Genomic DNA, 25,368 nt, shown 5'->3' with positions numbered 1-25,368 from the left:
CTCATGTTCTCTCACAAGAAACCCGCAAAAACTGCAAAAGTCAAAAACGAAATGTGTGTTATAAAAGAGGATTCTGAGGTTAACGTGATTTCTTTCCTAGAATGTGTGGAATGACTGGCTGAATAAAACTCCTCCTCCAGCTGACCTCTCACCCTATGTCTTGTGCTTGCATCAACACAACTCATCACTATAACTCATTTTTGTGACTTGAGTGTATTTTGGAAAACTTGCTCACATTGGACAGTTGTAGTCGACAGAAAAATGGTTAAATGATCAATGGATTGGAAGACAGTACAGTACATCAGAAACACCGGTGCTCATGCTTTGAGTTTGAAGCTTTGAGTGGCATGTCACTGTACACAGCCACGCTAAGACTTACACAAAAACTGGCGTTTTTTATCCTTAGTCATGTGTCCTCAATGTCCTTGTGTCCTTGCTGCCCACCTGTCTCCAAGACCAGAAATAAAGGAATTAGAATGTTGGCGAATGTGATAATAACAGACAGGCTCAATTTCCAGATCAAGCAAGGAGTGAATAGTGATCAAATAAGACAACTAACATGTCCCCTAAATTGATCTACATGGTCAAGGTTTAAGACTATTGCCCATTTCAGCTGCTTTTTAAATATACATAAACTCTGTCACTGGGTGTTGGGCAAAGTCTCAATCTAAAATCAAAAGAGTAAAATTCTCTTGTGTTATTGCATCAATTTAGATTTGCAAATCTCTAAGTCAGTCATTTCCAACTGAGTAGCAAATGGCTGCTCCTATCAGAGTAGTTGTTTTCAATGGTTAAACGTGCCAAACTCTTGCATAGATTTTAGTATGAATGGTGGAGACATATCCCTGCTAATGCCAGTTGTTCCTTCTCGGTTTATGCCATGGTTAGAGAAGATTGTATTTCAACTAACTACGTTTTTCTGTATTTAACCAAATCAACAGTGTTCCAATGGCTTCGTTCTAATTTTTATTTTGACTTTTGCATCAAAGATTAATAAACCCTGTTCTTCAATTTTGCTAGTCATCTGATAAAGTATGTATAACTTAACTCCACTTGTACTCTGTAAAGCTCCTACAATATTAACTACATTCTCTGTGAAAATTATTAAGGTATTTTATTTATATAAATGTACTAATATTTTTTTCAATAAATTGACCCTGCATAGTAATCTATTGTGCAGATAGTTAATAAGTATTTTACACAAATGAGCAACCTCTTATTCTTTTTAACTTATCTCTCTCTTTTTTTTTTGGCTTTACCTATTTTCTTGTTAGACTTTTTGGTTTGAAGGATATTATTATCCCAGGAAACTGCTCCTCGCCATACGACTTCACCCTCAATGTTAATCATGACTGGCCTGTTTATGTCAACCCTGGAATACTGTTCCTCCTCTACATTACCATAATAACTGTTCTCAAGACAGGATGTCATGGACCACCTTATGAGGTATCTGGTGCTTTCTCCTTTATTATTAAATGTGTTGTGTCTATAGCAGAGTGTGAACTATTGATATGAAAGGGAGGATGGGCCCAACAATTTTGGGGAAGCTACTTTGAAAACATAGAGAGCAATTGCTTAAAGATAGCTCATATAGAAAAAAGCTATGATGTGTTTCTTCTCAGATGTTGTATTTGGGTTCAGCAGGTTGAAGAGCAACTACTGGAGAAAAGGACAGAGTTAAAGGAGGAGATGCTGGAGTTAAGGTCATGGGATCAACAGAAAAATGAAAATGACACACAGGTAACAGTCAACACTCAACATCTTATCTTTAAACTACAAGATAGTTTACCACTGAATAGGCATGTTAAGAAACTCCCCAAAAGTGCAAAACACTCTCATCAGAGTAATGGGCAGGATCTTCAATAGTCCAACAGATCACGCAAAGAAATCCAAATAAGTAGGTAAATAATACCAGTTCATAGGCAGAACACCAGGAAAAGTAGACACACTGGAATGGAGACAGGCTGGTGAAAGCCAAAGGGAGAGAGTTGTGGGCATACTTCACCCAGAGGAGCTGCTGAAGCCAACTGGAGGGGTTCTGGCAGGTGATGCACTGGAGGCCGTCTCATATTCTGATTGTACCTCTCAGTCTGGCCCTTGGTTTGAGGATGGAACCCAGAGGAGAAGCTAACCGATGCACAGAGCAGCTTGCAGAACTCCTGAACAGGAGCACAGAAGCGTGTGGCGAACTGAGGACCCTGAGACAATATCCTGAGGAAGACCACGAGGAAAGCTATAAGGAAGGTGGATAGATAGATATACTTTATTTATCCCAGTCCCCCCTCAGGGGACTAGGACAACTTGGAGTTCGAAGAGGTGAGGGAAATGCCTGTAAAAGTTGGTGAAGCCTAAGAAGGGTTGAAGCTGCTTCCTATTGGCGGGGATAGGCCAGTTATCACAGCATGGACCTTTTCAGATCCATCTTGATCTATGCCACTGAAATGATGAACCCCAGGAATGATACCATGGACTGGTGAAACTCACACTTCTCTGCCTTCACAAACATCTGGCAGACCAGACATATATGTTCCTCTTTGGACTGGGAAAAGAGTGTCATCAAGGTAGACAAAGATATTCAACATTTCTCAGAGGACATCAATGACCAGGGATTGGAAGATGGTAGGGGCGTTGGTTTGTCCAAGTGGCATTGCAAGATTCTCATAGTGGCTGCTTGGAGTGTTGAATGCTGTTTTCCACTCATCTCCCTCTCTGATCCAAACAAGGAGATAGGCGGTGCAAAGGTCAGGCTTGGTGAAAATGCCTGGTTCCAGTCCATGAAACTTTTGTTGGGCGGTGGGGTGCCTTCAGCTCATCGTTAGGGGTGTGAGATGTTGGTGGTGGGTGGTGGCTGGGGGGTGTTGGGCTCTTTGTCCCACTCCCACTTGCTTAGGTGGTTCAGTGGTGCTTGCCGTTACCCACCTGGAACACTCGGGAGTGCGACGTGCTGCATAGCTCCGGTGGCTGTCTGGGTTTGGTGCCTCATTTGCTCCCCACTTGTGGCGAAGTGGGAGCAACTCTGTGATTAAAAATAATTTAAAATAAATATACCAAAGCCGACAATGCCATCTAGGTTTGAGAGCCTAGGTCTCTTTTAGGATGCAGATTCTTAGTTAAAATCAGGGTTGACCAGAGCAGGAACCATGAGCAGGACAGGAAATGACATTCATATCAGATTTATTATAACAGATAAAAAGTCCACATAAAGTCCCTCCTGACGATCCAGCTGTCTCTGGTGCAGCTCATTCTTCGACCGGGCTGGAGCAACAGATTCCCAGTCTTAGAAGCAGAAGTTTCAAGATTCAAGATCAAGATTCAAGATCTACTTTATTGTTTCCACATGTGAGAAAATTAGTCTTCGACTTAATCCATGCTGCATCATAAAAAAAAAAAAAAAAAGCAGAAGCAGGAGGCCCCTCAGTTACTACAGAACACAACCACAGGATGGAAAAGCCCTAGATAGACAAACGGGCCAAAATCCTTGTTAAAGAAGGTCGACTTCCAGACTGCTTGAAAGAACTAGAAAGGGTACTTAGCTGCGAGAGTGGTGTGTCGCAATCACACCCCTCTACAAGCCCTGGCAATGCTTCCCCTCACTGCACTTCCACGGGTCCCCAGTCCAGCACTGGATCAACACTCCTCCCAGGGAACAGCACCCCATCAATCACCACGGCTGGGTTTGTTGCACCGGTCGATACCGGGTGCTGCACTCCAGGTGCGGATGGTCTCCTGGCTATCCAGCCGCCCGTTTCAATGTCCTATCCCTAGGGCCAGACAGGTCAAGGTGTAGTTTAGGGGTCCGCTCAGTAAAAAGAAACTCCACATGCAGTCCAACAAAAAAATCCATCTAGAATGAAACCTAAAAAGTAATCAAAACAACTAACACAGCAAAACACAACATACAACACTGCACAAATAATAAGAATAATACTCATAATAATAATAATACATTTTATTGAAGAGCACATTTCAAGTCACCCAAGGAAACTTTACAAACAGAATAAATTAAAATCACACAATGAAATAAGGCATGAATGGTCATGGATGGGGCGAGGTTGTCGATGGCCATGTATGTGTACAGGAGGAGTTTGTAGTTAATCCAGTGTTTCACAGGGAGTCAGTGGAGGTGCTGGAGGACGGGGGTGATGTGACGGTATGTGGGGACTTTGTGATGATGCGGGCAGCTACGTTTTGGACCAGTAGGATTTTATGGAGAGACTTATGAGGAAGGCCGAGGAGGAGAGAATTACAGTGGTGCAGGCGGGAGGTCACGAGGCTGTGAAGAAGCATGGTGGCAGTGTGAGGGGTGAGGGAGGGGTGGAGTCTGTTTATGTTGTGGAGATGGAAATATGCAGTGTGGGTGATGATGTTGATGTGTGAGTGAAAGGAAAGGATGACACCCAGACTCTTTACCTGAGGGGAGTGGGAAACTGAGGAGCTGTCAATGGTGAGAGAGAAATTGGAGATTTGTGGCATGAATTGCAATTTATTGTTTGGAAAAGTAGGGCCTTTCGATGCCAGAGTCAGGTAAGAGTCCAGGATGGCACTTAGCAGAGATCTGGGAAATCTTTTGGCGATAACTGTCTCTTTGAAATCTGAGGGGTGTGGGAGATGAGAATCTCCTTTCCGGACCTCACAACAGTTGTACTGGTGACCTGTCCAGGAACGTTGATTAGGATTGGCTCCAGCAGCCCCGCAACCCAGAAATGGAAACGTGGTAGAAGATGGATGGATGGAGAATTGACATGAGGGCAGCATAGTGGTTAGCGCTGTTGCCCCACAATGAGAAGGGTTGTGCTTCCTGGTCTGGGTCCTTTTTGTGCGGAATTTGCATGTTCTCCCCATGCCTGTCTGGGTTCCCTCCCACTGTCCAAAGAAATGCACATCTAGGTTAACTGGTGACTCTAAATTGTCCTTAAGTCTGCTTGTGAGTGGTTGTTCGTCTCTGTTTGTCTTTGTGTGTTGACCCTGTGATGGACTGGCAACCTGTCTAGAGTGTACCACGAGCCTCCCCTGAAACATTGGCTGGGATTGGCTCCAGCAGTAAACGGAAATGCGGTAGAAGATGGATGAATGGAAGCATTGACATTACCCTCATGGATTTAGCCGTGGTGTATGTGTATTATTAATCTATGTTTACACATATAGCTCTATGATGCACCCATTTCTAATGGGTGAAGCCTTGGCCTGAACGAGGAGTCATCAGGTAGTCTCCAACCTTCTTTGGGTGTTTTGACCCTTAACCACAATACCCTCCAATTGGCGGGTCAGCAGTGACTGGCCAGGTCATTGCCCCTCTCCTCCAGGCTTCCAGCTTGTGTCCTCTCTCATATGCCAGAGCCAACAGCAGACTCTCTCCAACACTTCTCCCAGCCAATGAATGGCTGCTTTCCTCAAGTGGCCTCTCAGCCCAATCTTTGTTGTTAGATTCCACACAGATTTAGCTGGGAATCCTTGACATCCGATTTCCGCTGTCATTAGTCATGGTGTCCACCCCTTGTCCCGGCAATCTAGGACAAGATTCTGGTATTTGGCTTTTTTTCTCTCTGCTCTTCTTCACATCCCTCCTCCCGTGGAGCTGTCAACTCCACCAGGATGATTTTCTTTCCTTTTGGAGACCACATGATGATGTCGGGCCGTAGGGTTGTGGACAATGCACTCTCTGGGAAGTGGTCAGGCTCCATCTCCCATCCCTTGGCTGACTGCAGGAGATTATGCATGGCTTGGCTATGGATGGCAGGCCTTTTGCCTTCTTCCTTCTTCCTCAAGGTTTTGGACTTTATCCTGGATCATGGACCTCTTCTCCCTGGGGGTGGACTTTGACTATTGCTGTCCCTAGACCCTGTCTTCCAGTGCAAGGGTTTCCAATGGTCTCTTTGGTTCTGAGAGAAAATTCTGCCTGGTTAATTGCCATGCTGGCACTCCTGCTTCCCTGGTGAGTTGGACTTGAGAGTCCCTAAATGTCAGGGACAGTCTGCACTTGGCGACTTTAAACTCCTCCACCACTGATGACAGGGAAACTGGAGCTGGCCGTACCTTATGTAGAGCCCCAAGGATGTAAAACTGGGGGGTATTCCCAACCATCTTCGGATGTGTTTGTTGAACTTCCTCTCCATTTCTTCAACAGTTGATAGGAGCACATCGTATAGGGTGAGAAGCCACATGAGTCTCAGAAGCAGGCCATGTTGGTATATCCAGCACTTTTATTTCCCAGGCAGGCCAGACTTGTCAATCTTCTTCTACCATTCCTGTTTTCTGGTGGTTGAGATGCTGTTCTTGTCTGCCAGGGAATCGTCATACCACTTGCCAAGGCTTTTAATCGGGTTTGCCTGTATGTTTGGGATCTCTTCCCCGAGAACAAGTAGCTTGAACTGAAGACCATGTTTGCCCAAGTGGCCATTCGATCCAGTTCTGCCAGCATCCATCTTGCCTGCATGTGAATTGGTGTTATCCATGTCATCCATCCATGAATGCCCTGGCTGCTGGCTGTTGGAGTCCTGCAGTGGTCTTCGGCCCTCTTGACTCGCTGCACAGATAATCAGGTTCATTCCCATGATAAATGAGATAGGAGAGATTGCGCATCCTGTTACTGTCCCCTTCTCCACTGGCTGCCACTTTGTTGTAAACTTGGCAGACTGGAATCGCAGCTTGATGTCTCTCAGGTAACTGTTGATCATGTTCTGTGGGATGTGGTAGTAATCCAAAGGAATTTGGACCAAGTTATGGGGAACTGACCCATATGCATTTGCAAAGTCAAGCCATACAACTGTTGGGCTGCCTTTTGTCCCCTTAGCTTCTTGGATGAGTTGGCTGAGGACCCCTGTATGCTCCAAGCACACGTAAAACCCTTCTACGCCGCCCTTCTGTATAGGTGTGTTAATATATCCATTCTGGGTAATGTAGTTGCTTATTCTCTTTGCAAGCACAGCAAAGAGAATCTTTCCCTCCACGCTAAGTAACTGGCTGATCTGACTGGATCCCTGTTCTTTGGGCACAAAGCACCTTCCACCCTTCTCCAGCTTCTTGGAATGATTCCCTTGGAATAGATTACCCGCATAAGTTTCCACAACCTTCAGGGATGCTTGGGGCATTTTTTTGTATACTTAGTAGGATATACAGCTGGGACCTCGAGCAGAAAATGATCTTGTGTGCCTGACTACCTCTTGAACCTCTCTCCACGATGGACACGTTGCGATGAAGGATATGGTGGGATGTGGGTCAGTGTTGCTCAGCCCTTGATTCCCCTCCAGGGCATTGTCTCTTGAAGGATCACTGAATGCCTCCTCAACAAACTGCTCTACCTCCTCTTTGGAACTAGTTAGAGAACTAGTTAGAACTAGTTAGCCTCCCCCAAAAGTGACTTGGTGAAGCGGTATGGGCCTTTTATAAACCAGGCTCGTGCAGCATCTGGCTTCTTCCTCCTCTGTTTGAGCCTCTTGCCTGAGCCTTTTGACAAGCTACTCACAGAGGCTGGCTGTCAGCTCTTTTATTCCTTTCTTTTACTCTGTGCTTGCCTGTTTGATTTGCTTCCTCAGGGATTTGATCTCCTCCCTCAGCTGCTTGATCTTTCTTTCTCATCTGTTGTCCTGCTTTTCTGGTCTTGCTTTATTCGCTTCCCTTAGCACTGTTCCAAACCGTTCTCTTACCATATTGTAGGTGATGGCTCTCCAAAACAGGTTATATAGTGTTTCTTGACAAAGGGTGTCATCATTTTCATACTTGTTTGAAAAATCTGTCTTGCTGAGACATAACTACCTTGAACAGTCAATGTCAGAATTTTCCTATCACCCCCCCCCCCCCCCCCCCCCCCAAGTATGAATGCTTAATCATACTTGATGGAAAATTCCACAAGATCTTACTACCTTATAACCCATGAGTCCTGCCGGTTCCAGCAAGACGCTAGAAGCTATGGTCTCCAAAATGGAGATGAAAAACCTTAAGCAGATAAGCTAAACAAAGGTTGTGCAGTTTCGTTTGTGCAGGTCTGAGCAGAGCAGCCTTCACCTGTTGGTGGATATTGAACAAAACAGACAGACGACAGGGTTGCACAATATTGTAACATTTCATCCTCACATTGTCTTGTGTGGCAACTGTCTTCTAATGGGCCCAATCCCGGTGTTAAGAGGTCTGCCGAACCAACTCTCAAATGGGCTCAATCCATTTCTGCTTCTCCTCCTAGCTCTCATGTGCATTAGCACGATAGGAAGAGCTTTCATGGGAATTATTAGTGGCAGCAAAGCCGTCGCCACTGCTGCTGCATCCTGTTTGGCTGTGGGGAAATCTTCAACCCATTTTGAAAACATGCATACAATACATACACTTGGTGTCAGCTCAACGAAGTCTATTTGTAGGTGGTCAAAAGGTCTCTCTGGAGGTGGATGAGTGGTCTTCCCACATTGTTAGTGGCACAAATTACACACCTTTTACAAAAATGAGTGGCATAACTGGAAAATCCTCATGTGTACCAGTGTCTCCGTATTTTGACAACCTTTTCATACGTGATCCAAACCACGTGTTAACTTGGCAAAATGGGAAACAGTTAGCGAGGGAGACAGGACAGGACATCAGGCCCCTTCCACACTTTATTCCACACAGAGTCAGGGGGGAGTGAGCTGGCGTGCATTTCAGGGGATAGCGATAGCCTTGAAGTAGCCTTTGCAGCTGCATCTGTTCTGACAAAATCTTCACATTTACACACAGCCATTTGTTTTGGCAACAACATAGCATCCAAAAGTGCAGACACGACCGCATGATGTGCAGGTTTCCCTGTTGAAGTTAGGAAATCCATATTCTTCCAAATTTGTCCAAAATCACGAACCACCCCCCAGGCATATCTGCTGTCTGTGTAAATGTTAACAGATTTTCCCTCTGCTAGTCTACAAGGCTGTGACAGCCTGTTTTTTTCCAGTCTCACAGTCTCTGGATGCTGAGCCATCTACAAAGAAATCAAAGTCTGTATTAGAAATCTGAGTTTCTTGCAGATCTGGTCTGAGGGAACAAACAGAAGTTATGGTGGCCACACAGTCATGTGGCTCTTTGTCTTCAGCTGTTGGCAGAAGAGTAGCAGGGTTAAAAACGGTACATATTTTCACCTTAAAATTTGGCAATTCCAACAGAACAGCATTGTAACGTAAGCACCTCGCAGCAGAGCGATGTGAAGTTTTCTGCTCAAGGATAATGAGGGAGACTGCGTGTGGGACCAACAAGGTCAAATCAGTGTATCCCACAATATCACAAGACGCCGTGACTGCAGACTGCAGCCCGTTTCTGCAGCAGCCACAGCTCTGAGACAATGGGGCAGACCTGCAGCAACACTGAGTTTTGCTGAAAAATACACAACAGGTCATTGTTTTCCCCCATGTTCTTGCAACAACAAGTCATATACCCCCCCCTCCCTTTTCGTCAACAGTGTGAGTGGAATGGTTGTGTGCAATCAAGCAGTCCAAGGGTTGGAGGTGTTTGCAGTGCAATTTTCAAATCAACAAAAGATTTCTCAGCTTCAGGAGTCCAAATGACAGGGTCAGATTTTTTCAGGCCTTTCCCACGAGCAGTTGCTGCTAATGGTGCCCCGATTTCAGCAGAATGTGGAACCCACTGTCTGCAATAGACCCAAAAGCAGTGCACAGGAGAACTGGAGGCAGTTGGTAATGACCTTTATTGTCAGGGAGCGTTGCAGAAAAAGTCTGTGTGCCAGTCACCCATGCTGAAATGCTGACGAGGAGAGAAGTAAAGAGCGGTCAGAGATAGGCAGGGGGTCGAAGCCAGAAGAGCAGTCTGAAGAGACAAAAGTACTGATGGGGAGCAGGATGGGCTGAGGATGGGCAGATGACAGGTGGATGAGTCGTAGCCGGGAGAGCAGACAGAAGCCAAAGGGGCTGGAGCAGAATGGAAAAGTACTGAGTCCAGGGTGAGAGACAAGGGCAGATTGTGATACTTCATTGCATTTCGGTAAGAGGGATTTTCCCTCAGCAGAGACCATGTGACCTAGGAAAGTGACTTTTTCCACAACAAACACAGACAAACCTGCTTTGTGGCCCTGCTCAGCCAAATGTTTCAAAAGAGCAAGTGTAGTTTTATCGCATTCTTCCCTGGTTTCACTCGCAATCAAACTATCAACGTGCTGCAACAAAGCAGTTTTTCAGGCAATACAAAACTGTCTCTCAAAGCCGTGTTATAAATTGGTGATTCACAATAGCCTTGACACGTGACATGTGAAAGTGAACATTTTCCCTTCAAAGCAAAATGCAAACCAAAACTGGCTGTCTGGGTGTACTGGAACATTAAAAAAAGCATTTGAAAGGTCAACAAGTGAGAACCATTTGCTTTTAGCTGGAACCGGACACAGAATTGTGTGTGGATTTGGAACAGTAGGTGCCCTGAATTGCACAGCAGCATTTACAGCTTGCAGATCTTGCACAAATCTCCACTGAACCGGTTGACCTGCAGGGCGGATCTTAAGCCTTGGAAATATAGGTGTAACAATGTTCTCACTGGGGCACTTGCACACGTGACAATCACACAGGCTTGATGCCTTCAACTGCTTCATGTATGAGAGGATATTGATTACAACAGGGTCTATAGTCTGATTTGGGTGTGATCATCACTGGCTCACAGTTTTTAAATCAGACCAACATCATTTTTATCTTTTGCCCAGAGATGAACGGGAACTTGTCTTGACACTGGAATGTCTTCAACTGAATTGACCATTCTATTGTCAGTATCAAACGCCTTAACATCAATGTACACAGTCACATAGGAAGTCTCATCAGCACAATTTAGTTCTTTCTGTGCATCCCCAGTCCTTCATTAAAGTCAACATGAGGGTCAGCTGTGGCCTTCCAGTGTGGAGAGACATTCAGCTCCCTCACGTACAGACCCAGGTCTGTGCATGTGGGAATGACCAGGGAAATGTGTGGATCATTCACAACAAACTCTTGCAATCCATCAGGCAGTTTCACCGCAGCGCATCGATCATTATCCCAATACAACTAATCCAGCTGCAGTGTGTTCAAGATGTTTTCATAATCACTAGTGGAGACTATGTGAGTTGTGCATGTATGCATGTGATGACAGCGTGCGTGTGTGTGTGTCAGGAAGTGGCAGCATAACAGAGGGAGGGAGATTTACTTCTCACTCGCAAATGATTTGTTTTTCAGCATGTTGGAATAATTCAGAAATTTCATCTATTCTGTGTTTCAGTTATGATGTGCGTGTCGTGTTTTCAGGTTTGTGTCAGTGTTTGTGCTCTTACATGTCCAAAGTGTAGTTTGTTTAGCCAGGCCACTGTCGTCACCAGATCTGTCTGTCTGCGTGCAACCACCGTGTAGTCAATCTGATTCCTCTGCGCCACGTCCTTTTTGATTGTATCCACAGCTGTGGCAGTTTCTTGCCCAATGACCTTTTTTGCTGCATCTGAAACAGCAGTCATCATTTTTGTGTTCACTGTGGCGGTCTCTTGGTCTGCCTTTCTTTCCTCCTCCTTTTGCCCCTTCCCAAGTTCTTTAAGATGGGGCAGGTGCAGCTTATTAGTGATGTGCTTCTTCTCTGCTTGTTTCACAGCTTCCCTTTGTTTTTCCCACTGAAGTTCAAGCTCCATGCCCACGGCATGAAGCTCAATGTCTTTCAGGCCAGCATTTTTACATGTGAGGAAACCTTTGCAAACCATCTCAAAGATCTCAGGTTTTAATCCATATAGGAAAAGCAAGCGCAGTCTGGGTGTGTGTTTGTCATCACGTCTACCTCAGACATGACACCTTCGGCCTGGTCCCGTCGATCAGTTGGGGTGGCATATCACGGATCTTGGTTGACTGAGGTGGAGCCAAGTTGGGGCTTGGATCCAGTTTTGAGACACTGCACTGGGGTAATTTTAGGGCCCGGTCTATGCTTCACCTCTCACATCCAGCTGTTAAAAGCTGGCCAATTTGCCAGAAAATCAACTTGTCTACAAAACCTACCTGTCACTCCCTTCTTCTCTAAATATAAGTATTATTTCCGGAGCCTCTAGCTGCTTGATGCTCAAACTCCCTGCTCTTGGGAACATACACTCCTTGACCCACAGTTCTATCTTGGCTACGCTCTATTTTCCATAATTAACTAACATGAATCTCTCATTGGGAGCACTGTAATCAGGCTTAATGTCTTCAGTGGAGTTCTTGCTTTCTCCAGACCCCATGATTATCACTATCAGGTCTTTAAGCAGTCACAAAATATTAATTAATTTGATTATTATTATTATTATTATTAATACTAATAATTATTATTAGTAGTATTTTTTAACACCTTGGCAGAGTTTGAGGTTGTTGTGGCCAGTTTAACACTTTCCATCCCGAGTCCCAGCACCCGCTCACAGATGAGATCCCTTTGTGGTTGCCAAAATTGTGGTGGCAAAAATTCAGCATTCAGTGAATGGACTGGCGCATACAACCGTATGAACAGTCAGAACAGTTTATATAGTATTTCTCGAGAAAAGGTGTTAATGTCATCATTTTCATACTTGTTTGAACAATCTGTCTTGCTGAGACATAACTACCTTGAACAGTCAACAGTCAAGCTCATCACACAGCCCTACTCTCTTTAGAATCAGATTTTATACAGCATTGATGAATCTGGCTTGTTGGTTTTAAATTACTTGAGTCATTAACCAAAACATACCTGGAGCTTTTCTACATGATTAATGATCATGGTGCAAAAATAATTACACCCCAATAAAAATCTAATGAAGAGTATTTTTACCAATAGATCAGTGTAATTGACCATCACATAGGTGGTCCCAAGATAACTGACTTTAATGGGTGGTTTTTAAGAGAGAAAATCCACTCCTATTAAATGGGGAAAAAAATGGCACGACATTGAATAGAAATATCAGAACTTGATCAGACTTGATCAGACTTGAGAAAGAAAATTGTTTGTTAATATGAATGGTCAAGGTTACAAGAAAGTTAGTAAAGTGCTACTAATAAGTTGCAATAGAATAGCAAAGGTGATCCAAAAGTTCTGAAAATATCTCTCTCTCTGCATGTTCGCCCCTTTACACATGGAACAGATCTAGAGCAAACTCTTTATGGACTTGTTAAGGAGACCCAACATATTCTTCCGAAACAAGCTGAAGTGGCAAGGAAAAACTTTCTTTAAGCGGCAGAAACCTCAGGCCGAACCCAAGACTCAGGGATGGTGGCCATCTGCCTCGATTGGTTGGGTCGAGAAAGGGAGAGATGGGGCCAGGGGGCAGAGAGAGAAGCAGAGGCACTGAGAGAGACAGAGTGGGAGTGAGCAGGGGGGGTAGATGTAGTAGATATTAGGAGTAGCAGAGAAGAAGAGATTACAATGGGAATTGAGTAGTTGTGTGTCATGATAACTAAAGATAACAGCAGCAACGGGTACTGAGCAGGAATATGGAGTAGAGATGATTCAGCAGCTGTAGTACAGGGATAGGAAGAGACCTTACAAATTGTAAGGTGTTACAAAGGTGACACTGCATGTTTTAGATGTTTCCTGCTCCAACACACCTCACTCAAATGAGCTGCTCATCATCAAGCTCTGCTGAGGTCTGATAAGGAGCCACTCATTTGAATTAAGTGTGTTGGAGCAGGAAATATCCAATACATGCAGGACGGTGGCCCTCCAGGACTGGATTTGAACACCTCTGATCTATGGGGTTACATGAGTGCTACAGGTGTCAAGGAGATGCATTTCATAGATAATGTCATGAATTCAGCAATGTACTCTGAAATACCAAAAAGATCATATGCTGCAATCACTATGAACTAAAGGTCACTGGAAAGTCAACACAGTAAAATTCCAGAATATACATCTAAGGCCACTGGTTGATTTCTGAGGAAGAACGGGGTCAAAGTGATTCTCCAATATCATTGTCTATACAAAATATCAGATGATTATTAATTAATATTAATAATAATAGTATATTTATTATAGGGTGTAAATATTTTTGAAACACCATGATATATAAATAAAATGTATTGTTTTTTTCATCCCAGCCTTTATATTAATATTTTACATCGAATGGCTCTCATAATCAATGTGAAATAAATAAAGGTGTTAATTTACAAATGCACTGCATCTACAGTTCAGTGATAGTGTTGGTATTTTTGCCCCTCTTTTTCAGCTCATGCTCCTGTCTGAAGGAGTGGAAAGACATAGAAGAGGAACACTGGCTGGAGAGAGTCAGCCAGATCTGGGTATCACATTCTTTCATTCCATTCATATGACTGTGAGAGTATGTGGATGTAAAATTTACACCATTTACAAAATCAGGGTTGTAAATAATTTAGAAGTCAGTTGTGGCATAAGCTGTCATAACTACATTATTTGGTATTTCATTTTGGAGATTACACCATGGTTATTGTGCCATCCTCTGTATGTTTTTCCTAATACCTTGACAGCCAGATAAACACCAAAACTGAAGTAGTCTCATATCCAAAGTTATATTGATGTAAGGAGGGCAAGGAGTGCAACTGAAACATTAAGTATATATGAAAATCAATATTGTACACTGTGGCAACTCAAGCATACAATAAATTATTTTACATTTACATTCTTCCAAGTTTTGTGGATTAATACTCATGCTGTTTTAGGCATGAGCTGCAAACATTTGAACTATTTACTTCCTGACTACGGGTAGTGGAAAGGGACGCCCAGCACAACAGTAGAAAATGCTAACTAAAAGGAAAGAACACATTTCCTTAGCTCAGGATAACTAATGACAAAACAGTTGTCATCATAGAAAAAAAATATTCCTTCATTCACAATGAAACAATAAAGCCAGTCAGACTAGCTTCACCTAGTCAGAATACACGAGAGGCAAATTGTCTTCAAGGACATAGAGCCAAATCCAGTCACTCTTGACTCAATTCACTTTGGATAACTATGACCTGGATGAATGAGAACCTTCACGGAAATTAAACTATATAATTACAGCAATCTCCCTCCCAAGTGCTTATTTCAAATATTTTTATTGTGAAAAATAACATGCTTTGAATAATAAGTTCTCAAATGGTTATATAACAGCAAATAAACAACACATGGAACGAACAAGATAAAAAAAAGGCCTAAACAATCATATTGTTCATGTCACAACAGATAATACGAAATGCAGTACAAGTTTGCACCTGATATTTTTAGCTCTTTTTTATCTGTAAGCTTAAAATCTGAGAACCCCATTATCATATAAGATTAGCCAGTCTAAAGATACACTGTCTTCCTTCAAAACCAGTTGATTATTTTTAAACCATTTTAATTTTAGTTTTCACTGAAAATTAATGAATTTCTGAGGTTAATTAGAATTGGTCATTCTATTGGTCATTATCGCAGATCAAATTATCTTCTATTATTGTAATAAGCAGATTCAGACCTGGTGCTGGTGTCTTGAAGGGCTGGGGATATCACCAAACGCAGGACACACAGTTGCAGAAAACTGTGCTTGCCATCTCTGCTAATCCTATTGACAAATCCCTTTGCAAGACATAATTGTTGTCCAAGTCTGCTTAAAGTCCTCCACACTGCCATAAAGGATGTATTTCAGTAGATTCCTAATCCTGATAAATAAGTGCCCAAACTACAAAATTAAGATTAAATTTGCTAACTATTTTGATAGTATAGTCAGTAGCCTGTAAGCTGTTAAGGGAGGCTAATAAAAACCAAATTTAATTCATGTAAAGAACCCTGATAACCTCGTGGGCCAGATTGCACTGCAGACACTGTAAATTCACCAAAATTTTAAAACTCTCCATTTATACAGAAGAAAATAAACTTTATCCTGGCAAAATAAATAAATATGACTGCTTTTGTACAGTATAATTAACAGCATTATATGTCTTGTATGGTTTCCTGGTTGGTAGGTTATTAAATTATGTCTGTATACTGAAGTGATAATTATTCTTCCCAGGTGTTTGTGGTGCCTCCAGCTGCCAGCAGACGGAAAGCCCATTTTTCCTGTTGGGAAAGGTGGTCATGCAGCAGAGCTATGTCTGTGCTCTCATAGCCATGATGGTAAATATGAAAATAAATAATCATTGATCATAAATTAGAATCCTATAGGAGCAATACATTATACTTTGCAATATATTTTGCATATCTACTTATTTAAGATAGCTGTAATTGATCACAAATTGGGGTTTGACAGCTTTTTTTCTTTAAGTTGATAATTACTGTGAAACTTTACATTAAATGACTATAACAATAGGAATCACTGTTCTTATGTGTTGTTTCTATGTTTAGGTTTGGAGCATCACATATCACAGCTGGCTCACCTTTGTGTTACTGCTCTGGGCCTGTCTAATCTGGATCCTACGTTCCAGGTACAGTTAACCCCAGCAGCTGGGACAAAATAAAATTCTAATAAACTTCTATTATTTATTTTTTTATTTTGTTTTTTTAGCTTTTCCCAGTTTGGGGTTGCCATAGCAAGTCAGCTCTGTGACTTGCATTTGTTCATTTGGCATCCTGTCACAATCCTCCCCATTTATCTGGGCTTGGGACCTGCACAAAGCTACCACTCGTTTGCCTTTTAGCTTGGGTTGGATGCAGGGCCTCTACATGCAAAGCATCCACTCTACCACTTAGCTACATTCCCGGGCTATTCAGATTTTCTTTATATAGTTCTAAGATACATTTTGAAGAGATTTCAGCACGGTGGAGTAGCTTTAACAAGTTATATTATAACTGAACCCACATTGAAATGTTTGTGTATTCATATTATTAATATTTAGTGTATTCAGTGTACTCACTTTTTTTGCAGACGGCATGCAGCCACACTGTGCTCTCCATTTATCCTACTGTATGGCCTAGCTTTGTGTTGCCTGCAGTATGTCTGGGCCATGGAACTTCAGCCTGAACTGCCCAACACTGTAGGCACCATGAGCCTCAGACAACTGGGACTGGACAGAGCTCAGTATCCCTGTCTAAGACTGGGCGCTATGGTAAGGTGAAAATATAAACAGCAGGTATTTAATGATATAAAGTGATTGTTGGAAGCCTACTGTATGGGCAGTATAGGCTAACTGCCTATACAGTTAGGTGATAGAAACCAACTCTCACAGGGGTCATCTCTCCCCTCTCTTTGAAAAGTGAAGCAAGCCAATGCTAGACACTTAAACTAGCTTTCTATCTATTCACCATCATGAAGAAAACCACTAGTTATAAAAAATAAGTTGTCTATGTGAAATTGGCTCTATTTCTCACTTGTTTTATTACCTAATTTGTTTCCAGCTTTTACTAACAAGTTTATAGTCTCCGTCTCTAGTTTCAAGTCTTCTTCAATACAGCATGACTTTTATTTTTTCATAGAAATTAAATGTATTAATAAAATAGACCATAAAGGAGGGTAAGTATTAAAGCATGGCTACTGTGTAATTCATGTGATGCTCTCACATTTGGAGAAGAAAAAAACATAAAGGTAATCTTTAAAATTAAGTCATCTAATAATGATTTTAATATCAAGTTTATGAATTCAGCGCCAGAAAGCACCTTTGGGCTCTCATCTTTCACACATAATCACAGAAATTATTGGGTCTTATATTTTGGCAGTTTATTTAAATGAAGTGCTCTGACTGGGTTCCTCCACATCACAATTAAATAGCCTGAAAACTAGCTAAAGTACCAATCAAAACTTTTAATCTCCTTCTTGTACATAGGACTTCCAATAGGGGTATGAGCAGAACATTTCCCTTAAAAAAACTTTATTAAACTATATAGCTTAATGTTTGTTTGTTTTTTAAAGTTAGGGCTAAGTTTAACAAACATTCGCCCTAAAAATTAGGATGATTTGAGCAAAGTAAAGTGACAGATCTGTTAGCTCCTGAGAGACTTTCCCTTTTTCTTAAATAAATAAATAAATAAATAAATCCTAATACTTCACATTTCTATACACAGTGTTTTTTTTGTGTGGGTTTCTCCACCTCTGTCTTTTCATTATCTTTCTCTCTCTTTCTTTCTTTAGCTTCTGTTCACTTTAACTTTCTGGCTGTTGGTACATCAGTCAGTTAAAGAGAACTTCAGCAAGAAGAGAGAAATGTCCACACCACTCCAAGAAGTCACAACAGGAGGTTAGACATTTTTCGCATGCACGTGCATGCACGCACACATTTTGATGCTGACTCAATACATATCATCAAAAATCATCATATCATCAAATTGTATCAGTTGTCATATCAAGATTTGAATTTCTGATTGAGTTAAAGGAGCGAGTTACAAGTATGTCAGGTTCCTTGACTCACCAAGAGCTCTCTCCTAAAGGTGTTAGTGCTGTCAGTGTTAATTTTTCTATCCCTATCTAACTATATTTGTACTCTATGATATATTTTCTTATACAGAAGATATCCTGCTACTAGCTAGCTTCGCTTTCCGATACTGACCCACTTCCAGCCAGTCTGCCCTGATGACAGGCCTGTCAAAGGGTGTAATATAACTTCTTCAAAGTCAGAGTCAAAGTCTGCATTTTATTTGGTTAATTCTCAGAGCACACAATTTTCTTGGAACAACTTTATATCAGGGCAGCATAGTGGTTAGCGCTGTTGCCTGGAGCCTTTCTCTGTTTAGTGTGAATTTCCTCTGGGTACTCCAGTTTCCTCCCACCGTCCAAAGACATCAGGTTTAGGTTAACTGGTGACTCTAAATTGCCTGTAGGTCTGAGTGTGAGCGCAAGTGGTTGTTTGTCTCTGCCTGTCTTGGCCCAGACACGGACAAGAGGTTGAAAATGAATGAATTAACTTTATATCAAGCAATATCATGAAAACTGTTGACTACTTCCCTGTACTCACTTTCTAACCTACTATCATTGACAGCAGGTAATGAATCCGTGCTGAAGGTTCTAGGAGGAATGGTGATGAGCTGTTATGCAAAATACTGGATCTATGTGTGTGGAGGAATGTTCATAATGGTGTCCTTTGCTGGAAAACTTGTTGGATATAAGATCATCTATATGCTGCTGTTCCTGCTCTGCCTCTGTCTCTATCAGGTAGGAACAGATCACAGTATTCAGGTTCTAATGCATCACTCCAATGAAGCTCAATTGATCATTTAGAAATGTAATGAGGTATATTCATTTGTTTAAAGCAATGTTTTAGTGGAACTAAAGTTTTTTTTTCTTGTTTTGTTACTTGCTTTGTGAACAAAAGTTCTGTGATGCCAATTTAGTTTAAAATTCTCAGCCCCCTCCTCAGCTGTTTGCTTTTTACAGGTAAATTTCAGATTGAAATTAATGTAAAAAAATCTCTGCTTATGACTAACTGACTCATATCTTCCAGGTATACTACTCTTTATGGAGGCGTCTGTTGAAGCTTTTCTGGTGGCTCGTCGTTGCCTACACCATGCTGGTGCTTATCTCCGTATACACTTACCAGTTTGAGGACTTCCCTCAATACTGGAGGAATTTCACTGGGTTCACAGAAGAACAGTATGTTTCTTTTTAACCATAACTTTAGACTGTCCTCTTTCGTCCAGCTAATACGTTCTTGCTTGTATAGTTCTTTTACTCACTCATTCTCAGTCCTCCCCCTCTCTTTCTCTCTCTTTCAGATGTTAATGGTTCTGTTATCCTTTTAAGTAGTTTGCTGTAATTTATTTCACTATTGAAATTGAACAAGTGAAACTGAATTATGTTACATCGAAACATTACTCCTACTTAAAGGAATATTTTAACTGCTCATAGACTACACAACCCAACACATTTACATGAAAAAAGTTCGGTTTAACTTGTTCTCCAAGTGGGTGAAATATTTGAAGGTTGTAATCAACAGAGCATTTTTTACAATGGTAAACATACAAGTAACCAGAATAATGAAGGTGCACCCCTGTTGTCCTCAGGTTGGCAGCCATCGGTCTGGAGACATTTGCTCTGTCAGAACTTTTCACCAGTATTCTGATCCCTGGCTTCTTCCTGCTGGCCTGTATTCTGCAGCTGCACTACTTCCACAAGCCCTTCATGAGAATCACTAATCTGGAGCATGTTACTCCCATACACAAGTAAATAAAGCTTCACATTCCTATCATTCATGTAACATTGTTGTGGCGGAAAGAGGTGGAAAAGAGGAATGAGGTAATCCGGACACAGGTGTCAGATGGGCGATCTCTTCATTTCACATTGGCCCTACTAACAACGCAGTCAGAGACAGAACCAGCAAAACAACACGTGACATGCTTCTTATACCTAAGACAAGCTACATGTGTCTGTTGTGTGGATAGCCTTCCGCCTTATTTTGAAACTCAACCATGGTGATATTTCAGCAGTATGTGTGTGTGTGTGGTGTAGTTCTCTTTCCTGGCACCCCAGATGTCTTCTACTTATTGTTTTGACTTGTTTGGCGCCAGAGCAGGTCCTGATGACCTGACTCTCATATTGACACATGAACAGAGACAAGGCCTCTGGACCCTGTCTTTCCCCTACAACATAAAAAAGTTTGTTTTTGTTATATCGCCATAGAACTGTTTTTTTAGGCATAGTAGTTTTTATTGAATATTTTTTCATATAATTTATAATTAATTATTAATTATAATGAACATTGTCTGCAAAGACATGCTGAGTACAGACAACTGCTGGGCATTTACACTGTGATCAGGAGGAGCAAAACAATAAATGTAACCTGAAGTACATTTCAATGACATTTCAACAAACAAACAAAAAAAAAAAAAAAATTAACTACCAAATCAAATCAAATCAAATCAGATTTATTTGTATAGCACCAAATCATAAGAAAGTTACATCAAGGCACTTTACATATAGAGCAGGTCTAGACCAAACTCTTTATAAAATCATTTAAAGAGAAGGGGATATTCAAAACAGGTGCAGGCAGGAACATGATGCTTCATAGAAATGATGCTGTAAGGAATTCATGAGGATATGAGGATTGGAGGGGGAAAGGGAGAAAAAGGAGTCCTTCCCCCAGCAGCCTAGGTCTATAGCAGCATAGCAGCATAGCTGCTATAGACCCCTATAGCTGCTATAGACCCCCCGGACTGATGCTAGAAGTTGGTTCCATAGAAGACTGAAAGATCTGCCTCCCGATTTACTCTTGGAGACTCTGGGAACCACAAGTATTTTACCAGCAGCCAATGAACAGAAGCTAACACAGGAGAGATGTGATCTCTTTTACTAGTTCCTGTTAATGTTTGTGCAGCAGCGTTCTGAAGCAACTGAAGGCCTTTCAGAGATTTGTTTGGACATCCAGATAGGAGTGAGTTACAGTAGTCTAGAAGTTACAAATGCATGGAGCAGTTTTTCTGCATCATCCTGAGGAAGGATGTTTCTGATTTTCCTAATGTTTCTCAGGTGGAAGAAAACTGCCCTACTGACTTATTTTATGTGAGGGACAAAGGACATATCCTGCTCAGAAGTCACTCCAAGGTTTCTTACATTGGAGCTGGAAGCCAAACTAATGCTGTCCAGACTGATTAGATTATTAGATAGAGTTTTTACTGAGATGCTTGGGGCCAAGTACAATAACTTCAATTTTGTCAGAACTAAGGAGTAAAAAATTTTGGGTCATCCAGACTTTTATGTCCTGAAGACATCTCTGTAGTCTGACTATCTGACAACTTCATTTGGCTTCATCGATAAATACAGCTGAGTTTCGTCTGCATAACATTGGAAATTGATGCTGTGTTTGATGCTGATAATGTTGCCTAGAGGAAGCAGATTAAGAGTGAAGAGGATTGGTACCAAGTATTGAACCCTGTGGTACCAAGTATCGAACCCTGTGTAGCTGATAAATAGGATTTGAACCACCTTAGTGCAGTTCCTTTAATCCCAATTTCATGTTCCAGTCTCTGTCATAAAACATGATCTATGGTGTTGAATGCAGCACTGAGATCTAAGAGGAGAAGTATGGAGGCTTATCCATTTTCTGAGGCCATGAGAATATCATTGGAGACTTTCGGTGCTGTGATGGGCTCTAAATCCTGACTGAAACTCTTCAAGCAAACTGTACCACCAATCTTCTAATATTGCTCTGTTACACACTACAATGCACCAGCTACTGTTGAAGCCCAGTTTTTAAGATGAGGCATCAAAAACATTCCTTGAATGAAATATTTTACAGAAAGAGAATAGAATATTTATTATCAGAAACGATGTAGACTGAAATACCAAAATATAAAAAATCGTGCAAAACATAAAGCCAGAAAACAAACCCAACAGCCCTTGTTTTTAATTGTCATTTATTGCACTTTAATAACATATTAGTAATCTATAAATCAGGATAATTAATCAAAAATCATCTAATTGAATTGAATCCTTGAGTCACGTAAAATGTTAGATTTTGTTTTGAATAACAGCACCATGGATGTCACTCAGTGAGCAGAGGCCCCAGGTTCAAACCCCAGCCACAGTGCAAACCAGTGGCAGGCTTGTACCAATCCCAAACCTGGATGAATGGGGATGATTGGGAAGGTCACAGAGCTGACTTGCTCTGGCAACCCCAAATCGAGGAAAAAATATTTTAATAAACAATTTTCTCTTTCATGAATTGTATGTTAGGTTGGAATGTGGGCACAATTTTTTCTCTCAATTATTATTTGATTTAAAGCTTCTGCTGTTTTGTGGCGTTTTCCAACATTATTATAACCACACAACCTGCCTTTAGGAAGGTTAGCGAGAGAACTGATGGGACTGGCTCTGCTAACGTGAGGGGAAGCTTTGAAGAACAGGATCTGGTGGCTAACATCGATGAGGAATCTGAAGATGAAGGTAAAAAAAAAAAAAACATCAGTGGCAGTATCTATGAAAAATGCATTTCACATATTGTGGCTTAATGACATATTAACTAGTAATCACTTCCCATTACCAGTTATTCCATGATAATATACAGCTAAGTTATAAATAATGATAACAGCTTGTTCTGAGAGCAGTTAAGGCTAAAATTTAGTTCGTGTTAATTGATTCTGTGCTTTATTAAAAATGAATGGATGTGGTGGAATTTTCAATTTCTCTGACTGTTTATTGTCCTTGTGCCATAAATGCCTTAAACTTAAATCCACTTCACCTGGTCTCTTTCTTCCCCATATAAGTCGAATTGGTGCCCAGTAAGTGGGGTCTGGTGATGGACAGGCTACTGGTTCTGTCCAGAAGATTCTCTGACATTCTCACCAAGGTTCAAGTGTTTCTATGGGCTGTTTTGGAGCTCCACATTCTCAAGATGGTAGCCCTATTCTCTGTGTGGGTTGCACTTGAAGAGGTAAAGACTGTGGAACGATGGAAAGATTGTGTCACCACAGTGAAAAAAAAATCCATAATCAGGGGAAAATGCTTTGTTATTAGTCTGAGAGATGTATTATCTGCATATGTACATAATACTTGACATAAAGATTTTAATCATGGTCATATTTGGGCGCATTATGATCAAAATGATATTCTCTATCTTGTTTTTCCATAGCCGTCTGTAATGAACCTGGTTCTGGTGATTCTGTGGTCTCTGGCGATGCCCTACAGTCGCTTCAGGCCCATGGCTTCTTGCTTGTCTACAGTGTGGGTTTGTGTCATCATTGTATGTAAGATGCTATACCAACTCACTGTTGTCAACCCCACTGACTACTCCAGTAACTGTACCCTGGTAAGACATCATATCAACACAAGCTGCATCAATAATATCTGTTATGGAAGGCAGGACTTTATAGTCATGTCCATAAATATTTGGACATTTATGCATTTTCAGCATTTTGGCTCTGTACACCATCAAAATCGATTTGAAATGAAACAGTCAAGATGTCCAGACTTTCAGGACATAATTTACATCCAAATCAGGTTAATGGTGTTGGAATTAAAGCGCATTTTAAAAGACCAAACGTAATTGGACAGTCCAATATAATCATAATCAAGTTTTCAGTCAATAACATACTGAGGTTTCAAGCCCTTCGACATCACCAGGCATTGAGTTTCATCCCTATTGATGCTCTTTCAGGCCTCTACTGCAGCTGTCGTCAGTTCCTGCTTGTTCTTGGGGTTTTTTCCCTTCAATTTTGTCATCAGTGAAAGTGAAATGCAAGCTCAGTTGCATTCAGCTCAGTTGATTAACTTGGCCTTTGCAGAACATTTCACTTCTTTGCCTTAAAAAACTCTGCATCTTGAAGTGCAGTCCATTGAGTTTATGGCACATTTGGCTGAATATGAGCAGATTATATTGACCAAAATACTTCAGAATTCAACCTGGTGCTTTTGTCAGCAGTAACATCATCAATAAATATAAAAAAAACTGTTCCATGGGCAGACATACATGCTCATGCCACGAGGTAGCAATAATTTAATATATGTGCCTTCCACCTTTTAAAGGAGCAAAAGCAATTGGACAATTGGTTTCTCAACTGTTTCGTGGCGAGGTGTGTGTTATTTCCTCATTATTTAATTTACAAGGAGAAATAAATTACTACAGTTATTTCTAAGGGCCTAATCTAGTAAGATCCCATGTAAGAGACACTAAATTGCAGGCTTGTGGTAAGATTTTGTGAGCTTGATTTGCATGTTTTTTGCGGGTGATCTACTAAGAGAACTTGCCAAAGTGACTACAAGTGCAAACAGCAGTATTTAAATGAGGAGTTGAGCGATTCTCTCCCGGAGTGGTAGGGTTGAGTATCAGAGTCAGGAGGAATGGATGGATATGCACTGTCACCTTTGAAACATGTGAAAATACATGGTTTAATTTTGTTCAATGAGAGAAATGATTTATATAGTTTATATAGAAACTATTCTCACAAAAGCCACCCATCACAATACTCGCCATCTCCTAACTTTGTAAATATACTGAAATTTCTCATGATAAATAAGTTGTGCACTGACCCAGGATCTTTTGCCACATCATTAGTTATGACTCCTCAGGAATCACCGGCACGTTTAATGAGTGGCTGTGTTTGCAATTCCTGTACACAGGCTCAGTGATATGTCTAAATTTTTTTCTTCTGTCATCCCAAATATACTGACGTGAATGAGAAAAATACGTTCTCTGTCTGCATTCGCTGTTCCTGTTTCTCCTCCTGGCGACAATGACAGCAGCCATTGCGCGTAAAGATGGGATGATTGGCACTTGCCCTATTATATTTAGATGCAATCATCACCCCCGCAATCACTTTTAGGTTTCATAAACCGTAATGCCTGTGCTAAAATTTATCTGCATTTTCCCCTCCCAGTATTTTGCACACCTGGGCAGAAACGGCCCATATTCCATATTCATTAAGGCCAAGGTGCTCAATGGACAGCGTGTCATTTTGCTCACTTCAAAGACGCAGTCCTTAGTACACCGTTAGCACATCAGCTTGCATATTTGTTTGTTGAATCTGTTTAGGTCAACTCTTCATCTGAAGTCCAATGAGCTGTCACAATCAAAGAAACAAACCATCATTACATTTAAAAATCTGAACAAATCAGAAGGATAG

At 41.4% G+C, this 25,368-nt stretch overlaps 1 protein-coding gene across 4 annotated transcripts in view; it reads left to right on the top strand.

Moving 5' to 3' along the window:
• piezo1 (piezo type mechanosensitive ion channel component 1 (Er blood group)) overlaps positions 1–25,368 on the top strand; it is a 103,316-nt gene that overhangs the window by 28,417 nt on the left and 49,531 nt on the right. For 2 of the 4 annotated variants that reach the window (XM_029520407.1, XM_029520409.1), the window contains exons 7-19: positions 1,275–1,446; positions 1,645–1,740; positions 14,120–14,192; positions 15,899–16,002; positions 16,231–16,310; positions 16,751–16,931; positions 17,951–18,056; positions 18,795–18,967; positions 19,257–19,405; positions 19,816–19,974; positions 22,590–22,693; positions 23,014–23,180; positions 23,379–23,555. In XM_029520407.1, coding sequence (XP_029376267.1) covers positions 1,275–1,446; positions 1,645–1,740; positions 14,120–14,192; positions 15,899–16,002; positions 16,231–16,310; positions 16,751–16,931; positions 17,951–18,056; positions 18,795–18,967; positions 19,257–19,405; positions 19,816–19,974; positions 22,590–22,693; positions 23,014–23,180; positions 23,379–23,555 — 1,741 coding nt within the window. Of the gene's footprint in view, positions 1–1,274; positions 1,447–1,641; positions 1,741–14,119; positions 14,193–15,898; positions 16,003–16,230; positions 16,311–16,750; positions 16,932–17,950; positions 18,057–18,794; positions 18,968–19,256; positions 19,406–19,815; positions 19,975–22,589; positions 22,694–23,013; positions 23,181–23,378; positions 23,556–25,368 lie in introns of all 4 variants that reach the window. The other 2 variants (XM_029520408.1, XM_029520406.1) reach the window with 2 other exon arrangements.

Source organism: Echeneis naucrates, chromosome 15 (assembly GCF_900963305.1).
Source record: "Echeneis naucrates chromosome 15, fEcheNa1.1, whole genome shotgun sequence".
In the NCBI taxonomy this organism is placed as follows: domain Eukaryota; kingdom Metazoa; phylum Chordata; class Actinopteri; order Carangiformes; family Echeneidae; genus Echeneis; species Echeneis naucrates.
This window is presented reverse-complemented; position numbering and strand designations above follow the sequence as displayed.